The following is a 25,073-nucleotide window of genomic DNA, read 5'->3' on the forward strand; positions in this document are numbered from 1 at the left end:
CCAGCGTGGCCGCGATGAACGAGTTCGCTCGCTTCTCCAAGCGCGCCGTAGACTGGGTCTTCGACAGACCACCTAGAAATGAGGATGACTCGCCCATCTGGTGTCTAGGGCGATCGTATAAGTCGGAGTATCAAGCAGAACGACCGTCCACAGCACCTGGCTCCTCTCCTTCGGCGCAGTCAGCAACATCTCATGCCGATTCCGCTGTTGTGACTCAGCCTCAACATCAACCGAAGAGTGAGGAATTACGAGATAAGGATGACGACGAGGAGTTGGTCAAGAGCTTCGACCAGGTCCAGCTATCCAAGTCGATGGACGAGGAAGACCTTGGCTGGCCTTCTGAATTTCTAGACGACTTTGAGTCGAGAGTCTGGATCACATATCGAGATGCCTTTCCACCTATACCCAAGTCAAGCCATCCTGCCGCTGCATCCAAAATGTCCTTCACAACCAAGCTTCGAAACTTCACAAACCAAGCAGGCTTCACCTCAGACACAGGCTGGGGCTGCATGATAAGGAGTGGCCAGTCTCTGCTCGCGAACACCATTGTCGTGCACAGATTAGGCAGGGATTGGAGGAAAGGTCAGAAGGAGCGGGAACACAAGGACATTCTATCGCTGTTCGCAGATACACCAGACGCGCCTTTCTCAATACATAAGTTTGTCGAGCATGGTGCTCAGGCTTGCGGAACATATCCTGGCGAGTGGTTTGGCCCAAATGCCACAGCCAGATGTCTACGGTTGGTGTCTGGAAGCAGATCCTAAAGCTAATGCTAACATTGAAGATAGTGCCCTTACCGACAAGTACCATCAAGCCGGTTTGCGAGTATACGCCCGACCAAACGATAGCGACGTCTACATTGATGCACTCACCGCCACAGCCACACAAAAGGACGCCAACGACGAATTCCAGCCAACCCTGATCGTGCTGGGCATCCGTCTAGGCATAGAAAAGGTCACACCAGCATACCATGCCGCCCTCAAAGCCGCTCTCGAACTCCCGCAAAGTATGGGTATTGCAGGTGGAAGACCGAGCAGTAGTCACTACTTTGTTGGCCACCAAGGTGACAACTTCTTCTACCTCGATCCACACACAACACGGCCAATGCTCTCACCACAGCCCTCAGCCGAAGATGTTGATACCTGCCATACGAGACGAGTGCGGAGACTTTCTCTCGCAGAAATGGATCCCTCAATGCTACTAGGCTTCCTCGTCCGCTCCAAAGAAGACTTCGAAGAGTGGCGCAAAGCTGTTGCAAATATGCCGGGCAAAGCCATCATTCACATCCACGACACAGAGCCAAAGTACTCGACAGGAAACGAGCGGGCTGGCGCGGTGGATGAAGTCGAGACTTTGGATGAGACTTTGGACGAAGAAGAGGACGAAGGCGAAGTCTTGTAACGAACGCTGCTGCATACGAGCATACTTCCAAGCGCTTTTTTCTCTGTTACTGCATGGATGGATGGATGGATGGATGGATGGATGGATGGATGGATGGGATGAATTGATGGTTTACGACATTGGGGCCGGCACAGCATAAAGCCTTCTCATTAGATACCCCAGATAAGAAGACGAGAAATCCTTTTTGCAAGAGCAGCCGTCTCCCTCTCTCTTCACGACCATCACTCGCCTCAGTAATCCACCCTCCCCATCCACCATCCTTCCATCCCATTCAAATCTCATCCAACCACTGCAGTTGTATAGCACTAACATTCCTCGCATACGCCTTCTGCGTAAACACAAAATCACAAAACACAATCCCCTCCATTTTTTTGCCTCTATCCCTCCTCTCTCTCTCCGCCAACACCGAACTAGGATGTATAGCCACAACTTGTTTCGAAAGCGCAGTTTTGTAAGAATTGTCCGGACATAGAATCGCGATGTTGGATTTATAGCCGATCAGGAAGCATTTTAGGATATTTTCGTTGAGGTTTTCGGAGGAGGAGGAGGAGGGTAGGGTGGAAGAGGAGAGGGATTTTGTTTGTGTCCGTAATTGTTTCCTAACATCCATGACGGCTTTCATAGCCGAATGAGAAATTGCGTGGTTTTTGCACCAGAGTTTTCGATCGGAAGTTGTGGAGTCGTTTGTGTAGGTTTGGACTGCGGCGAGGTAGGTGAGGAGGTCACCTTCGCGGCGGTGGAGGTGGGAGCGGGCTTGGAGGATGGATTCGTTGGTTTCGTTGTTGTTGTGGATTGGGAGCCAGATGTCTTCGACGGAGAGACAGGAGATGATGTCGATTACTTCGTTTAAGCAGGAGCGGGAAGGTTTGGAGGATTCGATTAGGACGACGCCGAGTTGGGGTGGGAGAGGCAGGCGGGCGACTTTTTGGCCGAGAGGGGTTATGGTGCCGGTTTGTGCTTCGAGGCAGGAGAGGTTGACGAGGTGGTTGAGAGAGCGTTGGAGGGCTTCGAGGGGTGGTGCGGTGAGGAACGGGAAGTTGAGAATGTCGTCTACGCCGCGGGCTTTCATTTTGAGGATGGCGTTGCTGAGGTCGCAGTGTAGGATTTCTGGTTTTGTGTCTTTTTCGAGGTCTTTGTAGGTTGATTCAGTATAGAGGCGATAGCATTGACCGGCTGCTTCACGACCGGCTCGACCTGGAAACTCATAGTTAGCCAAAGTTCTCAGCAACGCGCACGAAGATAGAATGGCTAAGTCTGCTGCCACGACCACAGCCTCAGATTCCCCATGCAGTTATCTTTGCGTCAATCAAGCCACTTACCCTTCCTCTGTTCTGCAGACGACTTCGAAATCGGCTTTGCCAGAAGCGACTCCAGCCCCAACTTCGACCTGAACTGCTTCATTTTGAATCTTCCACTATCCACCACAAACCGCACGCCAGGCACCGTAACCGAAGTCTCAGCAATATTAGTGGATAGTATGACCTTTCGCGTATTCGGTGGCGCTCGCTCAAATATCAGTTGCTGTGCATGCTGCGGCAACTTCGCATAGAGTGGAAGCACCAGCATTCTCGGAAAGTCGGTCGTCAAATGTCCAGCGAACTCCTCCACGGATTTTTGGAGACTCTTGATCGCTTCGGCGCCGTCGAGAAACACCAGGATATCTCCTGGCATAGCTTCTTTGCAATGAATCTGATATATGCGATGCAGTGCTGTGTCGAGGTAATCCGGTGTCGGGCTGTCAAGATAGTGCGTCTTGACAGGATATTGTCTTCCTTCGACATGGCACCGGGAGACTTTCGAGTCGTTTCCATTCTGAATGATGCCTTCGCTTCCATTTTCAAAAGTCGCTTCCTCATCAACCCCTTTCCGCTCAAAGAATCGCATCAACCCATCAGCATCCGCCGTAGCACTCATAACCACAACCCTCAACGGCCTCCCCATCCTTTTCCTCTCCTCATCATCAAGCAAAACCTTCAAAAACCCAAGAATAAGATCCACATCCACACTCCGCTCATGCACCTCATCAACCACAACACAAGAATACTCCTTCAGCGCCGGATCCCTCAAAATTTCCTGCAACAGCATTCCCTCAGTCAAAAACATGATTTTCGTGCTCGCACTCGTATTATCGTCAAATCGTACACTATAGCCGACTTTACTGGCTGGGGAGGAGCGTCCGAGAGGTGAGCCCATTTCGTCCGCTACTCGACGAGCGAGGTTGATAGCTGCGACTCGACGCGGTTGCGTGACGGCGATTTTTCCGGTGCACCATGGTGATTCGAGAAGGAATTGGGGGACTTGAGTAGATTTTCCGCTTCCGGTTTCTCCAGTTAGAACGAGGACATTGTGGTCTTTGAGCGATTGTCGGATTTCTTTTGCGCGAGGATATATTGGAAGGGCTTGTCGTTGTGCATCCAGCTGAGTCTTGCGTTTCTTCATTGGGGTGCTGTTCTTCTTCCCTTCATCTCGCTTCCGCTTCTGCCCGGCACTAGTATCCAGTGGTGCCGACTTCATTTTGCGATGCTCAGTCTTCGATGGTGTGTAGTATGCAGAGAAAGTCGAATTTCTCGGTCTACAGTTTCCGAAGCAGATTTTGATTCGCCAGAGATAAGCTTCGACTAACGGCTCCCACCGAGGCGCATCGGCCATGGATCACATGCCAAATCTGATCGACGAAAGTGGGTGTGTCGCAAGGGATGCTGAATGGGCGAAGAAGAGCTCAAGCTAACGGGTGTCCTACCCTATGAACGATCCGATCGAAACACAAGGATTACAATTTCGGTATTTGGTATGCACATAAGCGAACAGGGGAAAATGGTAGTTAACATCGCATGTGCGGCATCAGTTAGAAAAAGGGAGTTGTGACCGCTCATACACCACACACACACATTCCGAACTGCGCAAGCGCCAAATACTACTAATAGAGAAAAGCGCCCCCAAACCCACTCAAACACCTACTACCTGCCCGCCTCGCCGCCGATGAACCACACACGTACATCACCGGATCATGTAGGTGAGGATGATTTGCTTGCTTGCTTGCTTTCTTTCCAAAGATAACACCGAAGAAAGTCACTTCAGCTGCCTTCCTGCTTTGCCTGGAACAACTTCAACAACCACAACAACGACAAATGCAAAAACGCCTTGAAAATCGTCTCTCCCATGAGCAGCATGACTGACTTATGACGCCGAATCCTTCTCCTTCTGCTTCCGCTCTTTCCTACTCTGTACAGGTGTCTCTCCTTCGACATGTGCGCTCGATTGATCGTCGGTCGAACTAGCGCGCTGCTCCTAATTGTTGTGACCCGCCTTTCGAGATGCACCAAAGTCTGTCTCGACCTGTTTTCGCTCCTTACGCTCCTTGACTTGTAGTTCCATGACCAATGGCAGATGGTCACTGGGGAAGTAGTGGTTGGGCCATCCTGGTACGCGTCGCATGTACTCCTGATCCGGCTCTCCGAGAACCTTGTTTACCTGCACGGAGTTGGTGGAGTAGAACACCCAGTCGATCGTTTGTCGGAAGTCCGGCGTGTAGTTGGTGTACGGCAGTTCACCAATGTGGCTGTACACCGACTTCAAGCTGAATGGGTGGCTCATGCCGTGGCGTGTGAAGTCACCATAATTGTTGTCGCCCAGTTCGGAGTGTGAGTTCGACAGCGAACCTTGTGTTATGAGGTCGTAGACTCCAGAATCGCGCGTTGAGTTGAAGTCTCCACACACCACTAATGGGATGTGAGTACTCTCGTCGTATTTCAAAGATGGTCCTGGCGCAGGCGGAGGTTGATTTGAATCGTCCATGCCATCTTCGTTTGCGTATTTGAAGACTTCCTTGTCTTTGCACGGTGGCCACTTGGAGTATCCCTCGGCAAATCGAGCAATTGCTTCCATCATGATGGCGACCTGCACGATTTTGATATCGCTGTGCCAAGGCTCCCAAGTGAGATGCGTGTTTGCAACAATCACTCTCGAACCGGTCGCGCGATTCTCCAAGAAAGCAATAACTGCTACGTGGTCTCGTGGCATGACGCGGTTGTACACGTCGTGCTCGCCCTTCATGTCAGGTCTCCTTATGGCTTCTTGACTAAAGACGATCAATTGCTTGTCAAGTAGAATGTACTTGGAATTCTTGAAGAAAATTGCACTTCCATCGACCACCTTGGCCTCTCTCTCCTGCATGGTTTGCGCTCTCGACTTCGGCCAAAAGACGCCCTTGTAGTCATCAGATGCCAGATTGGGTCGGAAGAACTCGTTGTAATTCTCCATGTCCATTTCTTGCAAACACATGATGTCTGCTTGTCGTCCTCGCAGCTCGTCCAGGATCATAGCCCGCCTTCGCTGCCATGACAATGCTTCAGAAGGTGTATAGCCATACATCGTGGCGGTTGCAGCCCTGTCGCAAAGAATGTTCCAGCTGAGCAAGCTGAATGTATCAGTTCCGTCCGATTGCTCTTCAATTAGCGGTATCCAGGCTCGGTCAGTCGGTGGATCAGGAGCTGACCCAAGTTAGCATGCATAGCAAAAATTGTTGTTAAGAACGACTTACTTGGTGCCTGCTCCCGGAGATAGCGAATTAGCTCTTGTGTTCCGTGTTCCATGAGCCGCTCCTTGTAGTCCGGTCGCATTGGGTTGCCTTCAATGCCAAGCATTTCTAGCCGATAGAGAAAGCCAAGCTCGAAAGGCAGGTCGTCAAGGTGATTGTCGTAGAGTGAAAGCTTCTTCAAGTTCGTGAGCATACCAATCTCCGGTGGTAGGTATGAGAGGTTGTTCATGGAGAGGTCAAGAACTGTCAGAAAGCGCATTTGCCCAATTTGAGGAGGTATCGCTCGAAGGCTGTTCCACGCCAGGAATATCTTCTTCAGCCTTGGGTAGCGTTGGAACAGTGCAGGTGCAATGGCTTTCAGGCCTTGGCCGCACAGGTCCATAGCATCCCATGTACCCATGTCTTCCGACTCATCTGTTATGCGCCGCCTCTCGCCGTTCTCCTCGCCATTCTGCTGGGTTGCATTGGACCCATTAGACTGTCCAGGATATCTGCTCACGGACGGCGTTGTTCTCGCGTAGTAGTGTGTTTTCTGATCCGCCATCCTCATTTTCTGGTATTCTTGGATCTGTGTCGCCCAATGCTCGTTCATCGGCTTCGGTACGTTCGAATTGTCTGGTGTGCCATTGGTGAGGTGCGCAGGTGTAAAGTGAGGAGTCGTGTTTGACAGCGTGCTTGCCGAGATGGTGTGCTGGTGGTTTCCGAAGTTGTTGGTGTGCCCGCTCAGTCCGCTGTGGTCATTGTGCTGGCTATTGACGTGGTGACCTTGATGCTGGCCTTGCGATTGGCTCTGAAAAGCCTTGCTCAAGTTCACCTGCGGCTGGAAATTGTGGTGCGCCGCGCTCCCGTTAAGCATGCCATGATTCTGACGATGGTTGTGGTTGTTGAACATGCTGTAAGCGGGCGAGTTCGTGCCAGGCGAGCGATTGGGCGACGGCGTATCGGCGTTCGGCTGGAAAAGACGGCTGCTGTTATTGATGGGCGAGCCCGATCGGTGGTGCTGCTGCTGCAGCTGGCCTCGCGTGTGTGAATTGTGTTGATTCTGGTAGAAATACTGGCCGCCGGTATTGAACCGACTGAAACCATCGGCCATCACCAGATGGCGATGTAGCGAGCGTCTCGATCTCGATGGGGCCGGCTCCGCTTGCTGGAAGGATGCGCGCTGTGATGTCGGTGTCGTTGCCGCTCGAGATGGAGCTGGAGCTTAGGGAGGAGGAGGATCTGGCCAGCGCACTCTTCGTCTCCTGTACATGAGCACCCGCCCGGCTCTTCATGAACGAAAGAATAGGAACTCCCTCGCTAGCGACGATGTCCGGCTCCTCTACGCCTGTGCGCTATCGTATGGTATGCTGGTGGTTAGCAGCAGCTTGGGGGGGGGGGGGGGCGGAATCTGCTCAGGACGCCGATTGCGCGCGACGGGAGGAGCAAGAAATCGATATGCTCGAGGTATCCAGTGTCGTATAATGGCGCTATAGCGTGCTTGTCGTTTCGTGCCGGCCTCAATTGCTGTTGTCCTGATGGGTCGCTGTCTGTGCCAGCGAGCTGTTCTGTCGAAGTGCTCGAAAGCGGGCCGCAAACACACGTGACACTCCCGAACCAGAATCTGGTCTGGTCCCTCCCAAGACCCTACCACTCTTCTCTCCACTCCACCATCTACCATCTACCATCTACCATCTAACCAGGCCGTCATTAGAAACGGAACACTCTGGCTTGGCGCCCTACATGCGGTCGGTCTGGAGGCTAATTCATGAACAATAGCATTATTGACCACAGCTCAGCGCCGCCCCAGCGATTCGTGTCGTGCATTTTCTAGATTCTCTCGCCCCTTATCATCATCACCTCTAACGCAGTGCGCCTCCCATCTCTAACATGATCATACCTGAGACTGCTGTGGCATTTCGCCTCACGAACATACCGCACTACTGTACGCCTCTGCAATGCTCACGGTCCACGCTCTGCCGTTCCCACCGCCCAACGCGTCTGCATCTCAGATGGCGCTGGAGTACCGTCCAATTCCGCGCATGAGACAAGTGGCGGCGACTCTCGAAGGAGCCGGTACAAGCCAAGTCTACAAGACAAGCATCCCGTTCTCTCTTTGTACCCTTCTTGCCTTCGCGTAAACATATCACCCCTTCCTGCGCCATCTGCATGCGCATAGTGCACACAACTTGGCCGGTACGGCCGAAAGTGCCGGCATCCTTCTACAACGCGTCAGCCGACTGCACTGCCCTTGAAATGCTCATTCTTGCACGGCGATTGGTGTAGCGTCTGCCGGTTGTTTCGCCATATACCTCGCGTGAAGCCTGCCGACCATGGCTCGTCTCCGCACTCTATCCATCTATGATTGAACTCTCGCACTGCCGCCGTTACTGTTACAGCTGTTGTGCACGTTTCATCTCCAAAGATCCAACAATTCACCAAACGTTGTCCAAGAAATTTCTCTACCGTGCAAGTCCGATTCTGTGGTGACACTTCTTTTGCAGCTGTCTTCATCCGTCGCACCCCACTGTCTCTGCCTCTACACTACTCCCTACTACCGCCGCACCGCGCCGTCTGTCTCATCATGTCTCATTATCTGATTTGCTAGCCATGCTGAACAAAGTTACAATATCCGCTGCCGTTAAACCGTGGCCTGCAATTCGCATCAAAAACTCGCCGTTGCAAACTGGCGAGCCCGGCGACCCACGTGGAGAGTGAGAAGGCTTAACACCGGCTATCAACTATTCTCAAGGTGGTCATGTCCGAAGGACTCATTTATGCCTTCTATGAAGGCCCGAAGTCCACAAGCCAGAAGGCTTACACTGACTCTCGTCTCGCACAACTCGCTGCGCAACGGAGAGGGGAAAAACTACCATCAGACACAAATCATATCGAGTGCAAGTGGTCGACGTCACTCGCATCCACGGCCAAATCCCGGGATCGCCTCCTCGGACATGCTGGTTTGGAATTGGGTGACAGCATGGAGTTTCTGACCGCGCGGACGCAGGCGTCCGTGATCAACCCGACTTCATCGATTAAGTCAATAATGAGGAGTTCTGATAATGACACGTTAACAAGCACGATTGCCGATCACGAGCACAAGATGCTCTGCAACCCTTTCGAACTCAGACATGGGCGACGATACCTCAGGGATGTCCCATATCCTTTGCCGGTCGACCTTGCCGAAATCCAACGACAGAGTTTAAGGACTATGCTTGGGGTGCAAGTATTTGGATCTGTCTTATGCAATCCGAAGCTCGACGTTGACCCTCCCAAGAAAGTGCTTGAGATAGGATGTGGAAGCGGATTCTGGAGTGCCCTTGCACATGACCACTTCGCATCGCGAGGTCATGCTGTCGAGTTTGTCGGGCTTGATATCGCGCCGTTGGCGTCCAATCTCAAGCGACAGGGCGTGAATTGGAAATTTGTACAGCATGATCTTCGAAGGGTACCTCTGCCGTTTGATGACGGCGAGTTCGATCTGATCATGCTCAAAGACCTCAGCCTCTTAATACCTGTCGTCGGACAACAGCACGACAAGACTTTGACCGAATGCATCCGAATCTGCAGACCTGGAGGCACTCTAGAATGCTGGGATTCCGACCACGTTATCCGCTCCCTCCTTCCAAATCCACCACCGCAGCCGTCGAGAAATCTTCGCGAGCAAGAGGCGGCTGAAGAGACGGCAACTTTCGCTATACAACCAGGCCATCCATTTGCGCCTGCACAGAACAACTACCTGCAAGATGCCAATATATGGATAGCAGAGGCTCTAGATCGGAGGAAGCTGCATCCCACACCGTGTGTCAGGATCGCAGAAATGCTGACGATGGAGCCAGACCTCGAAGACCTCGGTTTTCGTCGCGTCGCAATACCTTTGGGAGAGCTGCGGTGGGAGAAGGATGCGCCAAAGGCTAAGCGGATCATCAAAGGACATGACTCGCCAATGTCGGTCGGGTCACGGAGGGCGCCTTCTCATACGCAATTTCTGACGCCGGAGCAGGCTGCGCTGAGACAGACGGCTCTCTTGACTGTGGTGCAGATGATTGAGAGCTTTGAGCCAATGCTGAAGGAAGCCAGTGGGAAGAGTTCCGAGGAATGGTCGCTCTGGTGGGGGTCTATGATGACAGAATTGTTGGATCCTACCGAGACAGCTTTGACCGGCGAGTGTTTGGAGTTGGGTGCTTGGTGGGCGACGAAGTCATTGACATCTGACGAAGACGATTTGTGATGAATTTGTGATGTTCATGTCGTTTCGTAGCGTTGTTTCAAGGCCCGATACCGCTTGAGGTAGTATCTGGGAAGCATGGCGTCAAAACGGGATATTCTTGGAGGAAAGAGATACCTTCTGGATCCAAGCCAGACTTGCGGAAAGAGAGGAGTACTTACAGTGCTTCGATCTCTGTATACTTAGATGTTAGTAGATATTATTATTTGGCAGATGGCTTTGCTAGGGCAGGCATACCTTTTTTGACATACTCTGCTTGCGCTATTCCTTTCCTGATGTCTTCTTCACTTTCGAGACTCGCTTTGGACATGAAAGCTTTGTGTAGACGAGGTCTGAAATACTCGAAGCCAAGAGGATATTCTCGTCCCAGATAGAGCAGCTCTTTGTATATCTTGATGACATCGTGGCGTAGATGATTCGAAGCCATGTTAGGGTGGACCTTGCTGGGCTGGACTTTGATGGTGGAAATGAGAAGCTTCTTAAAAGCTCGACCTTTCACTTCTCTTGCATTAGAAATTTGTTGTTGATTGAGGTTGGTGGAGAGATGGCAACGAGAAATGACGATCGAGCTTCTTGAACCCGATGCCCCACAAGCCATTCCTCGGCTTGAAAACCTCCGACATTGTTGCACTCTCATCAAAGGCGCATCAATCAAACACCGTCCAAGCGCGCTCTTCGAACAACATGCTGTCTTGAGATACGATAGACACGACTGTACGATGCGTGGAGGCGGGCGCTTGGCGCGAAGTCATGCGCTGCTGTCATTGAGATCAGAACGGCCTGCACCTTTTGGACGGAGGCACCGCTCTACACAGAGTCCTGTTTCGCCGGTATTGCCGCCATTGAACCCGCGCTGGCTATCAGACGTCAAGAGTAGGATCGGGTATTGCTTGATGTGGGGTCTACGATCGCAGCAGATACAAGAGGCTGGAAATATACTGCGTGAGATTGCTCAAGACTGGAGAGAACTATCGGCTGGCAGCGAGGGCTTCTTGACCAGCAAGCAGAGGAGAAGCACGTTCCGATATCAAGTGGTCTGGGGACAGCAAGATGCCATGGTAAGGGATATTATGATGTATCTATTCAGAAATAGCCTGGCTAAGAGAATGGAAGGGTCATGTCAACAACGTTGTCTACAATCGTTTCGCAGAGACTGGTCGTGTGGACTGGTTCAATAAAATCGCGACCTTTGTGGATCCAGCAAATGCAGGCGCGTGGAGGGAAATGCTAACGCCCAAAGGTGATGGGTTGATCTTGAGGAAGATCACGACCGAGTTCAAATTCGTCAGTACAGACTGTACAGTACCCTCATCAAGGGGCACATCATCCGGGTCTTCTACCGGTTTTGCTGACTATCCGGCAGCCGATGCGATACCCGGACCATGTGACAATACTACACAAACTGGCCACCGAGCCCAAGGAAGGTACAGACACGTTTGACCTGCACGTACTCATTCTCTCCGAGTTGCATCAAAGACCTGCGGCTAGGGTGATTGAAGATGTTGTGTTCTACGACTACCGCAAGGCTAAGAAAACGCCACTGCGACCATTCATGCTCGACGTGCTACAGCACACATGGAAGCTGCAGGAAGAGGCGAAACGGGTGAATAGCCAGCGGGTAATAAGCATCCTTGGTCGGCTTCGGGCGTTGGAGCTGGAGTCCTGGGATCGTGAGGGTGCTGTTGAGGATATGGGAAGCGCAAGCACTTGAGAGCATGGATATATTGCCCTTCGGTCGCCGTCAGTAGTGTAGTGCCGTGTGATGACGTGCCGGAATCGTGATCTGTCGCAGGGCTGTGCAGACTTTGAAGAACACAGGTCTAGCCGATGGAGCAGGGCCATGCTGGTTTGAAAAACAACCAGCGCGGCCGCTTCATGAGCATCGACAGACTTGCAGCGGCAGAGCAAAGCTATCTATCAGTAAACTTCATACCACTTACTGATAAGAAGACTCAGAGCAATCCATCGCTTCAACGCAAGCTTGTCGACAGAAGCCTTGTGCCTAAAAGCCTCACGAAAGAGCTTCTAGGCGCCCGAGTATTATTACAAAAAAGGTTCGATGCAAGTATTGGCTGACCATGTAGGGATTAGAATTTGAGAACCTGGCTGCTACCGGCTTGAAGATGGAGAGGATGCCTGCGTATCTCATAAGAAGTGGATTGCTCGTCCAGCTCATTGGTTGTCTGTCACCGTGCTATTGGCTGTGATTCATGCACCAGGAACAGAGCTGCTGGCGCGTGACATGAAGGCATCACTGCCAACAATGCCGTCGCTTTCCTGCCGCGACACAACAGCGAAAAGCGCTCTGCGAAGTGGACACGAGAAGGCTGTGCGCTGGACGTACGCGCATGTCCTCTCATGGATGGGATGGCTGTTCCCGTCGTGCCGTGTTTGAGATGGAGCATGAGAGCCACAGACACACCCCGCCCGGCCTCCCAGAGCAGAGCACATATATGCAGATCATCAGCCAGGTGTGGGCTGGCAGTTGGCTGGGCTGTCAGACTGGGCTGTCAGAGTAATGCGATGGCGTACCGAAGCCGGTCGCTCCACGGCGCGTTGAGTTGATCAGTCACAGTGATTTTCTTCTGCGCAGAGCTCGTTCGGTCGGCTCGACTAGTCCGTTGGTCGTCGTCATAGCCAGTGAGGCCTATTGGGCCTTGGCACGGTTGGTGTGCACTGTGCACTGTGCACTGTGCGGTGACTCGGCGAGGGCAGCCTTTGAGCAGAGAAAAGCTTGGTAGCGTCTAAAAGCAGAAGTAGTTAACGTTAGCTAGCACGGTCGCTCTTGCAGTCGTGCGGATACAGTAACAGTGCTGTGGCTTGGCTTGGCAGCGGGAGATCGCGCGACGTTCAGAAGAGAAACGAAACACCCTCTCTACCCATTACCTATACACTACACCTCGCCAACATCGCTACACCTCCCCTTTTGGACTCTTGAGACTCCCGTCTGGTTAGCCGTCCTTGTTTGTGGAGGGGACGAGCCAGAGCGGACGGGGGAGTAGTCCACTGTTTCATGCCGACTAAGAAACCAAAGAACGAAAGCCGGCAGCACGACAATACCAACTCGAAAGGCCTTGCACCGCCTGGCAAGCGGGTCGTCAGACAGCGCTCGAACGGACAGCTCAACGGACAACCCAATGGCAAGTCGACCATCGCAGTCACGCCCCCTGCGCTGCCCTCGACTGGCTTAAACCAAGGCTTCAAGTTTCCACGATCCGCAGACACCACAGCTCCAGGGACTGCTGCTGCCACCGCCAAAGATCATGCGGCAGCATCGGAGGGAGCGGAAAGAGAGAGGACTGCTTCAGACGCTTCTGCTGAGGAAGTAGGACCGCACGGCGAAATGGCAGACAGCGCACACGAGCTGAACGTAGGCACCCCCAGCTTGGAGGTGCCCGCCTCGGCAGCATGCAAGACATCTACACATGCTCCTGGCTCGTTGTTCTCTGTCTCCACCATTCTGGCATACTATCCGCTGCGCGACGCCATCTCTATCCTCATCCTGCTCCTCTCGCTTCCTCCAACCCTGGTCCTGTTCATCCAAACTCTCTTCGCTTCGCTCACCTTCGTCCCACCGACCGCCGGCCTGTCTCTTTCCACTCTACCAAATGTCAAGGAGATGTTCAATTCGTCAAACTTCGGATATCCCGCATTGGCGACGATATTGTTCGTGGATTGCTTCTTTGGTCTCGTCTGGCTACCGCTTTGGAAACCTGCTCAGGCTATCTTTTTGGACTTGTCCCAAGCAGTCATTGCAGTTTCTCTGAGCGGCGCAGCGGCGAGCACTGGTGGCCCGACGCACAGTATAGCGACCTGTACTCTCATCGTCTGCATCGTCCATGTGCTTCGGTACAGAGCGATACATCTGACCGCTTTGGACTACCTCCGATCTGTGCTACATAAATTGGACATTGGCATTGCTCTCGATGGTCCAGTTTTTGCGCAGTCTTCTTATCCTTTTCAGAATACTGAACGCGGCATGTTCTTCAATGCTGCCCGCGTTCTTCTTGGAATACACATCGTTTCTCAAGGCGTCACGACATGCATTAGACGCACCCTCGCAAACGCCAAAGCTAGCGAGAAGGACCTTAACGTACCGGCAATCACTAAAACCGACACCGAGGCCATTGCTGGCGCAGAACCTCCCACTCGGACCGGTTCTGGCATTGTCGAAGGATCTCAGCCTTCGCATGCATACGCTAGTACCGATGGCCGACCTCCTGGTCAACCACCCTCGCATCGCGAAAGCAAACAGCGCGAATCGAGCAGCAAAAAGAAAAGGAAGCAGGCCAACCAGGTTCGGAGCCAGCAACCACTCTGGGCTGCTGTTGCTAGTACAAAAGTCACTTTCGTTAAGGAAATGGAACAGCGAGATGCGGCTGATGATGCACGAGATGCCGCGATTATGAATAACAACACAAGCAACACTTTTGTAAGCGCCACTAACACCACCAATCGCATCTGGATATGCGAAGTCCGCGACACCGAGATCCTCTTCACCATTGAGCTCTGTCCTGAAGCAGCCGCAGAACTTGCGGATGACAAGGACGACTCGCCGTCTCTCACCACCGCAATTGATCGATCGAAGCCCTTCTACATTCGTGTGAATGGGGCTGCTTGGAGCTCTACCAGGATTTTAGAGGCGGATGATGAGGAGAAAGGAGGTCTCCGCTATGACGGCGAGATTTTTGGTCTGGCCCCGCTTAGCAGTTACCACTGTGAGGTAGTCAGCATGGAATCTCAGCGGATCATCTGCTCCGTCAGCCTCATCACTCAGCCTGCGCCATCAGCCGAACAGGCTGCTGCGGTACCCGCACAACCTCAGCACCAAGCACTTCGACCATCATCGCCGATCACGACTCTGAAGCAATCAATTCAATCCGCCGAAGCCAAACTCAACGAGGCCAGGAACCGTTCAAAGAGGACCAAGAGAGACCAGCGAGCAGCCCATGCAGATTTTCGGAAGGAGATCAATGCTTTGCGTTCGAAGTTGGAATCGTCAACTGGCGCAGATGACAAGCAAGATCGACGTCTCAACCAAATCAAGCAGCACAAGAACCAGGCAGAGGAGGCTACCAAGGAATATCAAGCACAAATCGAGGCCCTTGGAGAGATTCCTGCAGATGAGCTGGCTGAGTCGCAGGTCAAGCGTCGTGCCTATCAATCCGCTTTAGACGCCGTCAAGGCCGCCGAGAGAGAGCTTGACAACGCCAAAGCCGAACAGGAGCGGGAGAAGGATGCCTTGAGGTCTGACTTGGCCGCCGTACGAACGAAGAAGGAGAAGTTGTCAGCTCGAATTGCACAGCGTACACAGGAGTTGGAAGAAGCCAAGTGTCAGCATGCAGCCGACCTGACTGCGAGGCAGAGGCGTGACTTTGAACGAGCTCGCGAGCTTCAAGAGCGAGAGAACGCAGAGAATGGGTTGAAATTCCACATTGCCGCCATGGAACAAGAGCAGGCAACTTTCGCCCAGAAAACCCAGGAAGCCTACCACCAAGCCTTGGCTCTTTCGAATTGGTCCGCTCCTCCAAGCTATCCGGCATACTCTTGTCCTCCAACACCAGAAAACGCAAACGGTCAAGTCAGTCCTCAAGCAAACGGCTTCCCTCCAACGACGTTCGGTCCACAACCCTTCAGCTCACCTTTCAATCCCGCTGCAATTCCTCACGGCACCCAAGCTCCTCGTGGCCGCAGCTCTTCCATGCTAAGCCAATACTCCGGTTTCACAGACAACGCTGAAGACTACCCTCAGCCCCAGCATCAACATTCCTGGCCCATATCAGGTGCCACCCTCGCCGGCGCCGCATTGGAAGATCGCAAAGAAAGCGACGGAGGTTCTGGCAGTGGAAGTCGAAGTGGAAGCGCGAGTGTCGTCAATGGTACTGCTACTGCTACCTTGCTCACGGAAAATGGATCCAACAGTCCGAGACCTGAAGCCAAGCCTTTCATACCTGGAGCTCCTTCTTCCAGCACTGCTACCTCTGTGGGAACGATCGGTCCGCCTGGTGGGAAAAAGACTCCGGCTTCTCAGAGTCCTACTTTGACATCTGGTGCGATGAATTGTGGTAGATAGTGTGTGTTTTAGCTCCTTTACGAAACAAATCCTGTGGCTTGTGATGTTGTTTAAAAAGTACCGCTCTCCCTTCCAAAATATTTCAAGAGTTCCATTTTCTATCTATGATGATGTTCGCCCGTGAGTGATATGATGAATGAGATGATGATGAAAATGACTTGAGACGCGTGGTATACCATGATACTGTACAAGTACAGCTCTCTTGCTCTCTTGCATTGCAATTTCTACCTCACGGACTCATTCATTCTCACTCATCGATGCTCAACGTGATTTCGATTCAAAGTACAATTCCAATTCGATTCGGAAAGAGAAAAAGCAAAAACAAAGCTATACTCTGCTCGTTTTCGAGGGGGTATGATGAGTAGTAGAACGAAGACACAAGTTTTACAGATTTAGAAATTTGTCTCTTGCAGGAGAGCAGTGCTTGTGTTGATTTGTAGCAGGCAGCACCAGGCTGGGAAGTGTTGATTCGTTTCGTTGATACCTTTGGGTTGATGTCTTTCAGACTGCGCTGACCGGGCGAACTGGTAATGATGCCGCCTAGTGCACCATGACATCGGGGGCCTGTTGGTGCTGGTGCTGAGCAGCTGGGTGCTTGTCGGTACCGTTGCTTGGGGCTGTGAAGAAGAGTGAATTAGCAGGTTGTGTCCGAAGTCTGCTTTCTGCTTTACGTGTATGCTTACCATTCTCAGCTGGGGCCTCATCCATCTCCATATCGTCTCCCTCTCCCTCTTCGGCCTCCTCCTCTTCCTCCTCATCCTCACCATCACTCTCTGCCTCAAGATCCTCACTGCCGGCATTGGACTCCACATCATCATCCTTGCCATTCGTCTCAACACCCTCCATGTCCGCATCCTCACCAGCCGGCTTAGCAGTAGCAAGCTCTTCTCCCTCGCCCTCCGCAGCTAGCTCCGCTTCCTCCTCCTCGACCTCTTCAGCACCGTACTGTGCTTCGTCATCCTCCTGATTGTCCACATCCGGCTGCTCTGGCGGGAACTCGCTCGGGGCGCTCTCATCCGAGTCCCACTTGATCTGGAATCGCGTCACCCTAGGCTTGTCTGCGAGAATGTTGCGACGGATCTTCTCCATGTCTGGCTTGGCGGGCGGCTCCTCATTCATAGACTGATCCATGTACTCGTTGTTGACATAGTAGCCGACGCGCACGAATTCGCGGTCATCGTAGGAGCAGCTGAGCAGGATGACTGTCACACCGAGGATGTCCGTGGCTGGGATGCGGGAGGTGTTTGGTGGGTCTGCTTCGAAGACGAATTTGTTGACGCCGACGGGGATGGGGCCGACGAGGAGTGAGTCGAGTTCTTGGTCGTGTTCGGAGCTACGCGTGATTGTGAGCTGTGTTGGTTGGAACATGTGGCTCAGGATGTGGTTGTCTTACGATGTAGCAGAGCCGACGTAGGTAAGCTTCCATTCCAGATCCTTGGCTAATGGCTCGAGGCATTCGAAGGTGATTTCGAATTCGTATGGAGCGTTGAAAGGCGCTGGGTTGTTGCGCACGCTCACGTTCAGTATCGAGACTGTCGCCATCGTGTGTGATTATGGTGTTGATGGTGCTGCGGTAGTGGGGCTGCTTGGATGTGTTTCTGATGCGTATAGTCGCTGAGCTGAAGTATGGTGTGATGCTTGCTATGATGTGCGATGGAGGAGAGGACGGCGATGGCGATGGCGATGGCGATGGCGACGGCTTGGAGAGGTCGGCGATTGGGAAGTAAACAACCAAGGGTCGAAGAAAGTACGTTGGTGGCACGAGAGGACGCGCCAGGCAAGCGCGACGTGAAAGTGGCAGGGTCCACACTCGCCAAAAGAAGTCGCGGCCTGCAGCACGCTTGGCGCTTACGTGGTGTTTCATGGCAGTCGGGTTTCTTTCTTGATGTTGTATGTAGCAACTACAACGACATATCGACGCGCTGAGGGTTGGACAATATTGGAGTTGCAATGATTGAGCGCTGAGCTGGCTTCCCGAAAACTGCTGCCATGGCTCACCTGATCCGAGGCAAGCAAGCAGGCATCCAGAACGATCTCAGCACAGGCATATCACCGGAACTCTTTGCCATTGACGACCTCGCCCGGTTTGGAGTCAATTCGCAGATATCATGTCTTGCCTACGATCCCGTGCAGTCTTTGCTCGCCGTTGGCACGAAGAGCTCCCAGTTCGGACCAGGACAAATCTACATCTTCGGCCAGGGAAGGATAGCAGTCACGCTGCCCACTCCACCGCGAGGAGCAAGCATCCAGACGTTGCAATTCTGCGCCGAAAAGCTGGTGGCGCTGGACTCGAAGCATGACATCTCCGTCTACTCGATCGAGTTGAAAAGACTCATCACTTCTTATTCTCCGCCTGGATCAGTGACCGTGCTCTGCACCGACCCTATGCTTGACTATGCTTTCTTGGGCATGCAGAATGGAGAAGTGCTGGCCTTTGACATGGACCGTGAGGCGCCGGCGCCTTTCAAGATCGGTAACATCTGGCAAGAATTCGATCCTCGAGCGAGAATAGCCACTGTCGTCTCCCTGCAGCTCCACCCTCGAGACATTGGCACCCTGCTTATCGGCTACAAGCAAGGCGCGGTCATTTATAGCTTCAAGCTGAACAAGGCCCTGAGACACTTCCACTACGAGGTTCCGCGAGGCGCACCCGGCGGCGAAGGCGATCCTGCATCGATGAATGTGATCCGGCGGCCGCTTCTGACCCACGCAGTATGGCATCCGACAGGCACTTTTATCGTGACAGGTCATGAGGACAGCTCGCTTGTATTCTGGGATACCATCAAGGACGGCCGAATGCTTATGGCCAGAACACTGACAGACACCAATGTTGCTACTCCTGGTGCGCCATCCGGCAATATGGGCCAAGGCCGCGGCACTCTAGCAGTGAAAGAACCACTTTTCCGGATATCGTGGTGTGCGAATGGACGGGATCCAGAAGACACTATGCTCTTGATCGCTGGCGGTCAATCGACACAAGCACCCACCAAAGGCCTGACACTTTTTGAAATGGGGCGAACGCCGGTGTATGCCACAAGCACTTGGGATACGCTCGTAAACTACTTCGACTCACCCAAACGCCAGCGTATATTGCCAACTCCTCCCGGTGCTGAGGTTGTCGAGTTCTGCTTGATACCACGAACCACGCCTCATTTTGCTGGTGCTCATGATCCCATCGCAATTCTTGCTGTTCTTTCATCTGGCGAGCTATTGACGCTCTCGTTCCCGTCTGGCATGCCGATCAACCCTACGAACCAGTTGCACGTCTCTCTTACATTCGTACATCCCTTCGTGCAGTCTCTCAATACTGCAATCGTGGGCCGCGAAAAGTGGCTCGGATTGCAGGAACGCCGAGAACAAGGCCCTCTCTTCCTCCAGGGCGGTACGGAGATGCCGGGCCAGCTTCGGAGGTATGAAAATCGCACCCTAGCAATAATGACACATGCCGATGGCACAGTACGACTCTGGGATCCTGGTTATGGAGATGAGATTGAGAACGAGAAGGTTCTGCACGTGGACGTTGCAAGAGCTGTAGGTCACTGGGATAATGTCTACGTGACAGCGACCTCATTTGCAGGCGCGAGTAGTGAGCTGGCAATCGGCTTGCGAAGTGGCGAAGTTGTCATCTATCGTTGGAACGTCAATCGCAATGTTGGCAAAGAGCCACCGGCACCTCGACCAGCTCAGCCTGGCCAGCTTACCAGTGTTGTCGACCGAATGGACCCGTCCTTGAGCGAAGGTCTGGGCCCCTTTACCATGCTTGATCAGAAAGATGGCCCTGCTACTGCTGTCTGTATGAGCGAGATTGGCTTTGCAGCTGCTGCATTCGAAGGCGGCAGCGTTGTGCTGATCGATCTTCGCGGACCTGCAATCATTCTGAACACATCTGTGCAAGAGTTTGCCAGGGCCTCACGAGCTGGCAGCATTCGGAGCCGTTCTAGTAGTGCTGGCAACAAGCAGGAGTGGGCCACCAAGCTTGAATTCAGCATCATGGATCTCGAAGGCGACAATTACAGCTCGATCTGCCTTCATGTAGGCACGAATCTTGGCAAGCTTGCTACTTTCAAGATCCTGCCAGACCCGAGTGGGCGATACAGCGCACAGTATGCTGGCCACGTCTCGCTTGGCGATACAAGAATCATGTACATCACACCTATCAACGCCAACAGTGGCACACCAGCGACGGCAACGCAGTCCACGATGGGTAACCTTCGGAATGGTCTACGAGTCAATGGAGCTTTGGTCGCAGTGACGCCGACCAGCGCTCACATCTTCCGACCTGCAACAGCCAAAGGAGCACACAAGAGCTTCGACAGCTACTTCTGTGATAGTGCCGGCATCGTTCGATTCAAGGATCAAGGTCATGCCTTGGTCGGCCTCTTCGGTGACGGCAAAGCACGACTCTTCACTATTCCTTCCCTCAAAGAGATCAATAGTCTTGACCTCACAAACATGAACAACACCGGCACGGGCCTTGACGTGAGACGTTTCGGCAATGCTGTCATCACATATACTGGCAATATCATGGCCTTTACTGGTCCTTCCGAAATCGCTCTCATCACAATTTGGGGCACTGGTGAGCCTCTGGCACGAAGACAAGATCGCCTCTTCAACCCCGAACGCCTAATTCCTGCACGACCTACCATCTCCACAGTGCAATGGGTCACGGGCACTCAATACATCACCCCCTCAGATATGGACATTCTCATCGGCGGCCCCGATCGGCCACCCAGCAAGCGCATGATTGCGCAGGCGAGAGCAGAAGAAGAACAAAGACGACAAGCTGGCAGAGCGAACACCTCTACTTCCACGAGAGGTGCAGCCGGACAGCAAGATGAAGGATACTGGGCGTACATGCAGCGCCAGATTCAAGAACGTACAGAGAAGCTGGGTTTGGTAGGCGATCAGATGGACCAGTTGGAGCAAAATAGCAGTAACTGGCTGAATGACGTCAACAAGTTTGTGGGCAGGCAGAAGAAGAATGCTGCGACTGGAAGTAAGTTGCATCCTACTTTTCTCATTCGTATTGATCAAGCTGACATCTTGGCGTTGCAGTTATCAAGGCAAGATTTGGCCTGTAGCGATTGAAATCCTGTCAAACGTTTCAAGACGCGTGAATCTTCTCCTCCTCACCGATCAACGATGCGGATCCTAAATCAGAATCTCTACTTTGTCCACGAGACGAAATGAGCCTTCAGACGATAGTGCCAATGGGAGACACGATGTCGAACTACTACAATCTCCGTCTCTCACCTCACTTTCACCTCTCTCTCAGTAGCGTGCTATCGACTGAATTGTGTCTTGAGAAAGAGATCTAAGCGTACGCTGATCATCCAATAACCATCACTCAGGTATCGGTCTCATGGTGCAACGGCTAGTACATCTATCACCTACTAGAAAATTACCTTAGCGTGCAATACGTAGCCCGCAGTGTGAATAAGCTGCACCCTCAGAGTATACTCGTTTCATCTGGGTGCAAACAATGATTTGGTTTTGTGAGGAGTACCAAGCCGCGACCATTTCTCTGCCCAAGCCTCCTATATGATCATTATTACTTGACGTCGATAATCGCACATATACTTCACTTCCAGTATATAACTTCGTCCGGCAGCAGCTCTCTAATACGAACAGTATAACTCGGAGGAAGCAGGATTCGCAACCCTGCTCGCTCTGGCCGTTGACTTGTGAAAGAGGCGGTGCTGGAGGAGCGATAAGGCTGCGGCAGGCGAACTGGCAGAGTATGGTAGGTATATATATATATATGTGGAAAGTGATTGATCGGATTAAGGCAGGTAGTGTCTGAGCATGCTCAATCGATTGATTGATACGATTTTATAGCATTCAGATTGATATCACGCTGCGAGTGCTTTCTTGCCTGCAAGCACTTGCATAAGGGAGGGCGGGACATACTTACAAGCTAGCGATGTTCAGACGCAGCATTCTTCTAATTCTGGCACCAAGAATTTTCGGTGACAAAGCCACGGTCCATTCTAATCGTAGCCTTCGCTGACCGTATGCGACGAAAGATGTGGTAGGCTCAGCTCATCTCACTTGAAATAGGTGGAAGTCCGCAGAAGCAATTGCTAGGGTGCGACCTCGATGCTTGGAATCGTACAGTTGCTAGCAATCGACTTAGCGATGAGTAGAACTAGATCCGTGGACAGACATGCATAAGGCTGGCCTATAGTGAGCAGTGAAAGCTTCAGTGCTCACGTACATGACGAATAGGTCGAAGATCTCCTGATCAAGTATTCGGGCACAGCTATGCGCTAGAAGAATTTCTTGATCTGATGGAGTAACGCATGGGTGGCGTGGTGCGGCAACAGACTTTGATCAGAATCGCCCAGCAGCGCCGAAGGGAGTATCTTTGCATATTGAAAATTGCAGTGGTGATCAGGAGAGGTTCTAGTTTTCCAAAACCGCTGCCGGAATTAATAATAATGATTTGCTCGTTAACAGGCAGAAGGGTGTAGTGGCGATCGGTCGTAGTGCCATGGGCAGCTTGCAGCGATTAGATCTACCGGAATCCATGCCATCTACACTTTCTCCAGGCATGCCCAAGGGACTGCCATTTCCGTGCCGCCTCTCTCAGCCTCAAGTCTGTCGCTGTAGGAACAGCAGTTGCCTACTGCGGTTTCAAGGATTACCGCTAGGCCGTGATGGCTCCGCGAGACTCTGCGATGACACCACACGAAGCATATGGATACTGCAAATACCAGGGTGAGGTTCCACCAAGCAAGATGCAACCAATTGCCCCCGTTCAATCGTTTGAATGGTGCTCACCGAGAAGAGTCAAGACAGATTCCTTAAGCCAGAGACGGATGAAGTCGCGAGCGAAGCTGAGGCAAAGACATTTCGTAATATTATCACACCCGGCAAAGATGCGTAAGTTCAGTCCTTCGTTGTCAGCACCGGCGTTTCGTTTTGAGCGCACGTTGATCTGAACCGCATTCCTCGTGAACTTTGTTGATGTCAACGGACCAGGTGATATTCTTGCTTGCGTCGTTCAAAGCTACTGCTGTCAATCGACGCCTTGCACCTCGAGGAATCTCGAATTGAGCTTCTACGTCAAGGTTACATTGACAGCTTTCAATATATCATCCACACTGGTCGAAGGACCACCAGGGACAATGTCACGCCAGATTTTCTCATCAACCATCTTCCCCGGCTCAAGTGTGCTCCAATTAGGGCTCTGCTCGGTCCGAAGCCAGTTGAAGTCATCTACCTTGTGCCATTGATTGTCGATATCCTTGTCGCTCTCGAGCATGTACGCCTTAGGAAGAGGAGTGAAGCGGATGCTCGAGCAATTCTCGATAATAGGTCGAGATGAGGTCAGGAGATAGACGTCGCAATTCGAAGAGTCATGCATGCGGAACTGTCGGCTAGTAACAAGAATGACAGAATCCTTGACATTCGTGATATGTGCTGCTCCACTTACGTGCCCACCAATGATGAGGGAAGAGGTGATGTTTTTGAGTATAAGCTGGGCGAAGGGCTTGTCCGCCGCAGGTTGGGATAGGTCGACGACGCATCGCTCCAGATCTGAGACAGTACCGGAACTGGTGGCGTGACTTGCCGAAGTTGGGAGAACTATGTGAACATTCTCGTGGTTGTTAATGGAGACAGCATTGCTGTCGGAGAAGGAAGGTTGGCGAAACCTGGTAGTATCAACGGGAAGATTGACGCTCTTCGAGCGATTTGCCTCCGTCAAGCTTCCAGCCTGCTCATCTGCCGGAGCCGCGAATTCGGCCGGGGTGGTCGGCAGGCTGGACGCGTTCGAGACATCTGAAACATATCCTGTTATCTGTCGTCGCTTCTGATCTGCCAACTCTGCAGCATCGCTCAGGCTGATGGCAGATTCGTTCTTGCCTGCAGAGAACAAAGGCCCAGACTTCGACTTGAATGAGAATTTTGGTTTCGGAGCATATGACGCTCTCACCTCTTGCAATTTGCTATTCAGGGCTTTGATGGCTTCTCCATAGGTACGCTGATCGTAAGCTGGGATGTATGAGGACGCGTCCTGGACTTCGCTTGACAATCTCGCGATGCCGGAAAGGCAATGCTCAATTGCGTCCGCTCTTTCGCCTCCGGTGATGCTGTGTTGACCGATGCGGGCCATCTGCTCTTGTAGGTCTTTTCTCAATCAGCATGGCAGTATGGGTTAGCCATTGCTATCACTGCTGACCTGTGACTTCATGCTGGAAATAACGGAAGAACTTCTGGCTTGGATTGAGCTGCGCAGCTGGCGCGGCCTGCTCGTCTGATGTCGCCGTTGCTGCTGTCGCCATCGTGTCTGTGTCACGCGAGGTGTTGATTCCGCGAAGAGGTTCAAGCAGTCGGAGTGCTTGGAAAAGTGGAAGAGCTCAAGAGACGTGTTGTTCGAGAGCCTCACACTTTGCCACACGTCACTCGCGTCTTCAAACAGGAAAGTACGATCTTATGGACGGATCATACCTATGGTGTTGAGCACATGTATCGTTGTCGTCGCTTCCTGATTTCGAGGTTGTACCCCGCTTCGGAAGTGCAGCCTGAGGCCAAAGAGACAGAGGTGTTTACTCCTTCGCAACGACGCGTATCGTCCTTCATCAGCAGTGCACAGATGTCCAGGAAATTCAAAGCACAACCAATTGCACCAAAGATCCCGCATTCTCACAAGTTGGCTTGACTAGAAGACCTCGATACGTCGCGCAGATTTATGAAAATTCAATTTGACAGGTTGCTGTAGCTGCTCACAGAAGCTATCCACTGTGCCATTGCCCAAGCTCTGCTGAGAGTGTACTTAGAGGCATTGTATCCACCGTACGATCGCCACCGGATACTGCGCAGACTTGGCCCATTCGAATCGAGAACACTTA

General features: G+C 52.4%; 10 protein-coding genes across 10 annotated transcripts; 5 read left to right on the forward strand and 5 right to left on the reverse strand.

Moving 5' to 3' along the window:
• Positions 1 to 14: 14 nt before the first annotated feature.
• MYCFIDRAFT_191078 (uncharacterized protein) lies at positions 15 to 1,401 on the forward strand (the record flags this gene model as incomplete). Its single annotated transcript, XM_007933236.1, has 2 exons — positions 15 to 739; positions 789 to 1,401. 2 exons carry the CDS (start codon positions 15 to 17, stop codon positions 1,399 to 1,401), a joined length of 1,338 nt encoding a protein of 445 aa, XP_007931427.1.
• A 129-nt stretch (positions 1,402 to 1,530) lies between these two features.
• MYCFIDRAFT_157688 (uncharacterized protein) lies at positions 1,531 to 3,915 on the reverse strand (the record flags this gene model as incomplete). The annotated part of the gene is made up of 2 exons (XM_007933237.1): positions 1,531 to 2,595; positions 2,721 to 3,915. 2 exons carry the CDS (start codon positions 3,913 to 3,915, stop codon positions 1,673 to 1,675), a joined length of 2,118 nt encoding a protein of 705 aa, XP_007931428.1. The 3' UTR covers positions 1,531 to 1,672.
• A 774-nt stretch (positions 3,916 to 4,689) lies between these two features.
• MYCFIDRAFT_145158 (uncharacterized protein) lies at positions 4,690 to 6,830 on the reverse strand (the record flags this gene model as incomplete). The annotated part of the gene is made up of 2 exons (XM_007933238.1): positions 4,690 to 5,891; positions 5,942 to 6,830. 2 exons carry the CDS (start codon positions 6,828 to 6,830, stop codon positions 4,690 to 4,692), a joined length of 2,091 nt encoding a protein of 696 aa, XP_007931429.1.
• A 1,775-nt stretch (positions 6,831 to 8,605) lies between these two features.
• On the forward strand, positions 8,606 to 10,373 carry MYCFIDRAFT_89050 (uncharacterized protein). The gene has a single exon (XM_007933239.1). It carries the CDS (start codon positions 8,676 to 8,678, stop codon positions 10,146 to 10,148), a length of 1,473 nt encoding a protein of 490 aa, XP_007931430.1. The 5' UTR covers positions 8,606 to 8,675; the 3' UTR covers positions 10,149 to 10,373.
• On the reverse strand, positions 10,348 to 10,572 carry MYCFIDRAFT_145071 (uncharacterized protein; the record flags this gene model as incomplete). The annotated part of the gene is made up of 1 exon (XM_007933240.1): positions 10,348 to 10,572. One exon carries the CDS (start codon positions 10,570 to 10,572, stop codon positions 10,348 to 10,350), a length of 225 nt encoding a protein of 74 aa, XP_007931431.1.
• A 292-nt stretch (positions 10,573 to 10,864) lies between these two features.
• Positions 10,865 to 11,856, forward strand: MYCFIDRAFT_145112 (uncharacterized protein; the record flags this gene model as incomplete). The annotated part of the gene is made up of 3 exons (XM_007933241.1): positions 10,865 to 11,203; positions 11,259 to 11,429; positions 11,509 to 11,856. 3 exons carry the CDS (start codon positions 10,865 to 10,867, stop codon positions 11,854 to 11,856), a joined length of 858 nt encoding a protein of 285 aa, XP_007931432.1.
• A 1,182-nt stretch (positions 11,857 to 13,038) lies between these two features.
• MYCFIDRAFT_53922 (uncharacterized protein) lies at positions 13,039 to 16,292 on the forward strand. Its single transcript, XM_007933115.1, has one exon. The coding sequence runs from the start codon at positions 13,159 to 13,161 to the stop codon at positions 16,216 to 16,218; it is 3,060 nt and encodes a 1,019-aa protein (XP_007931306.1). The 5' UTR covers positions 13,039 to 13,158; the 3' UTR covers positions 16,219 to 16,292.
• Positions 16,293 to 16,758: 466 nt separating this feature from the next.
• MYCFIDRAFT_45002 (uncharacterized protein) lies at positions 16,759 to 17,760 on the reverse strand (the record flags this gene model as incomplete). Its single annotated transcript, XM_007933092.1, has 3 exons — positions 16,759 to 16,805; positions 16,890 to 17,551; positions 17,612 to 17,760. 3 exons carry the CDS (start codon positions 17,758 to 17,760, stop codon positions 16,759 to 16,761), a joined length of 858 nt encoding a protein of 285 aa, XP_007931283.1.
• Positions 17,761 to 18,207: 447 nt separating this feature from the next.
• Positions 18,208 to 21,306, forward strand: MYCFIDRAFT_44856 (uncharacterized protein; the record flags this gene model as incomplete). The annotated part of the gene is made up of 1 exon (XM_007933079.1): positions 18,208 to 21,306. One exon carries the CDS (start codon positions 18,208 to 18,210, stop codon positions 21,304 to 21,306), a length of 3,099 nt encoding a protein of 1,032 aa, XP_007931270.1.
• A 1,975-nt stretch (positions 21,307 to 23,281) lies between these two features.
• MYCFIDRAFT_45021 (uncharacterized protein) lies at positions 23,282 to 24,506 on the reverse strand (the record flags this gene model as incomplete). Its single annotated transcript, XM_007933093.1, has 2 exons — positions 23,282 to 24,351; positions 24,404 to 24,506. The coding sequence occupies 2 exons, from the start codon at positions 24,504 to 24,506 to the stop codon at positions 23,282 to 23,284; spliced, it is 1,173 nt and encodes a 390-aa protein (XP_007931284.1).
• Positions 24,507 to 25,073: the final 567 nt, after the last annotated feature.

This window comes from Pseudocercospora fijiensis, assembly GCF_000340215.1.
Source record: "Pseudocercospora fijiensis CIRAD86 unplaced genomic scaffold MYCFIscaffold_10, whole genome shotgun sequence".
Taxonomy (NCBI): Eukaryota; Fungi; Ascomycota; class Dothideomycetes; order Mycosphaerellales; family Mycosphaerellaceae; genus Pseudocercospora; species Pseudocercospora fijiensis.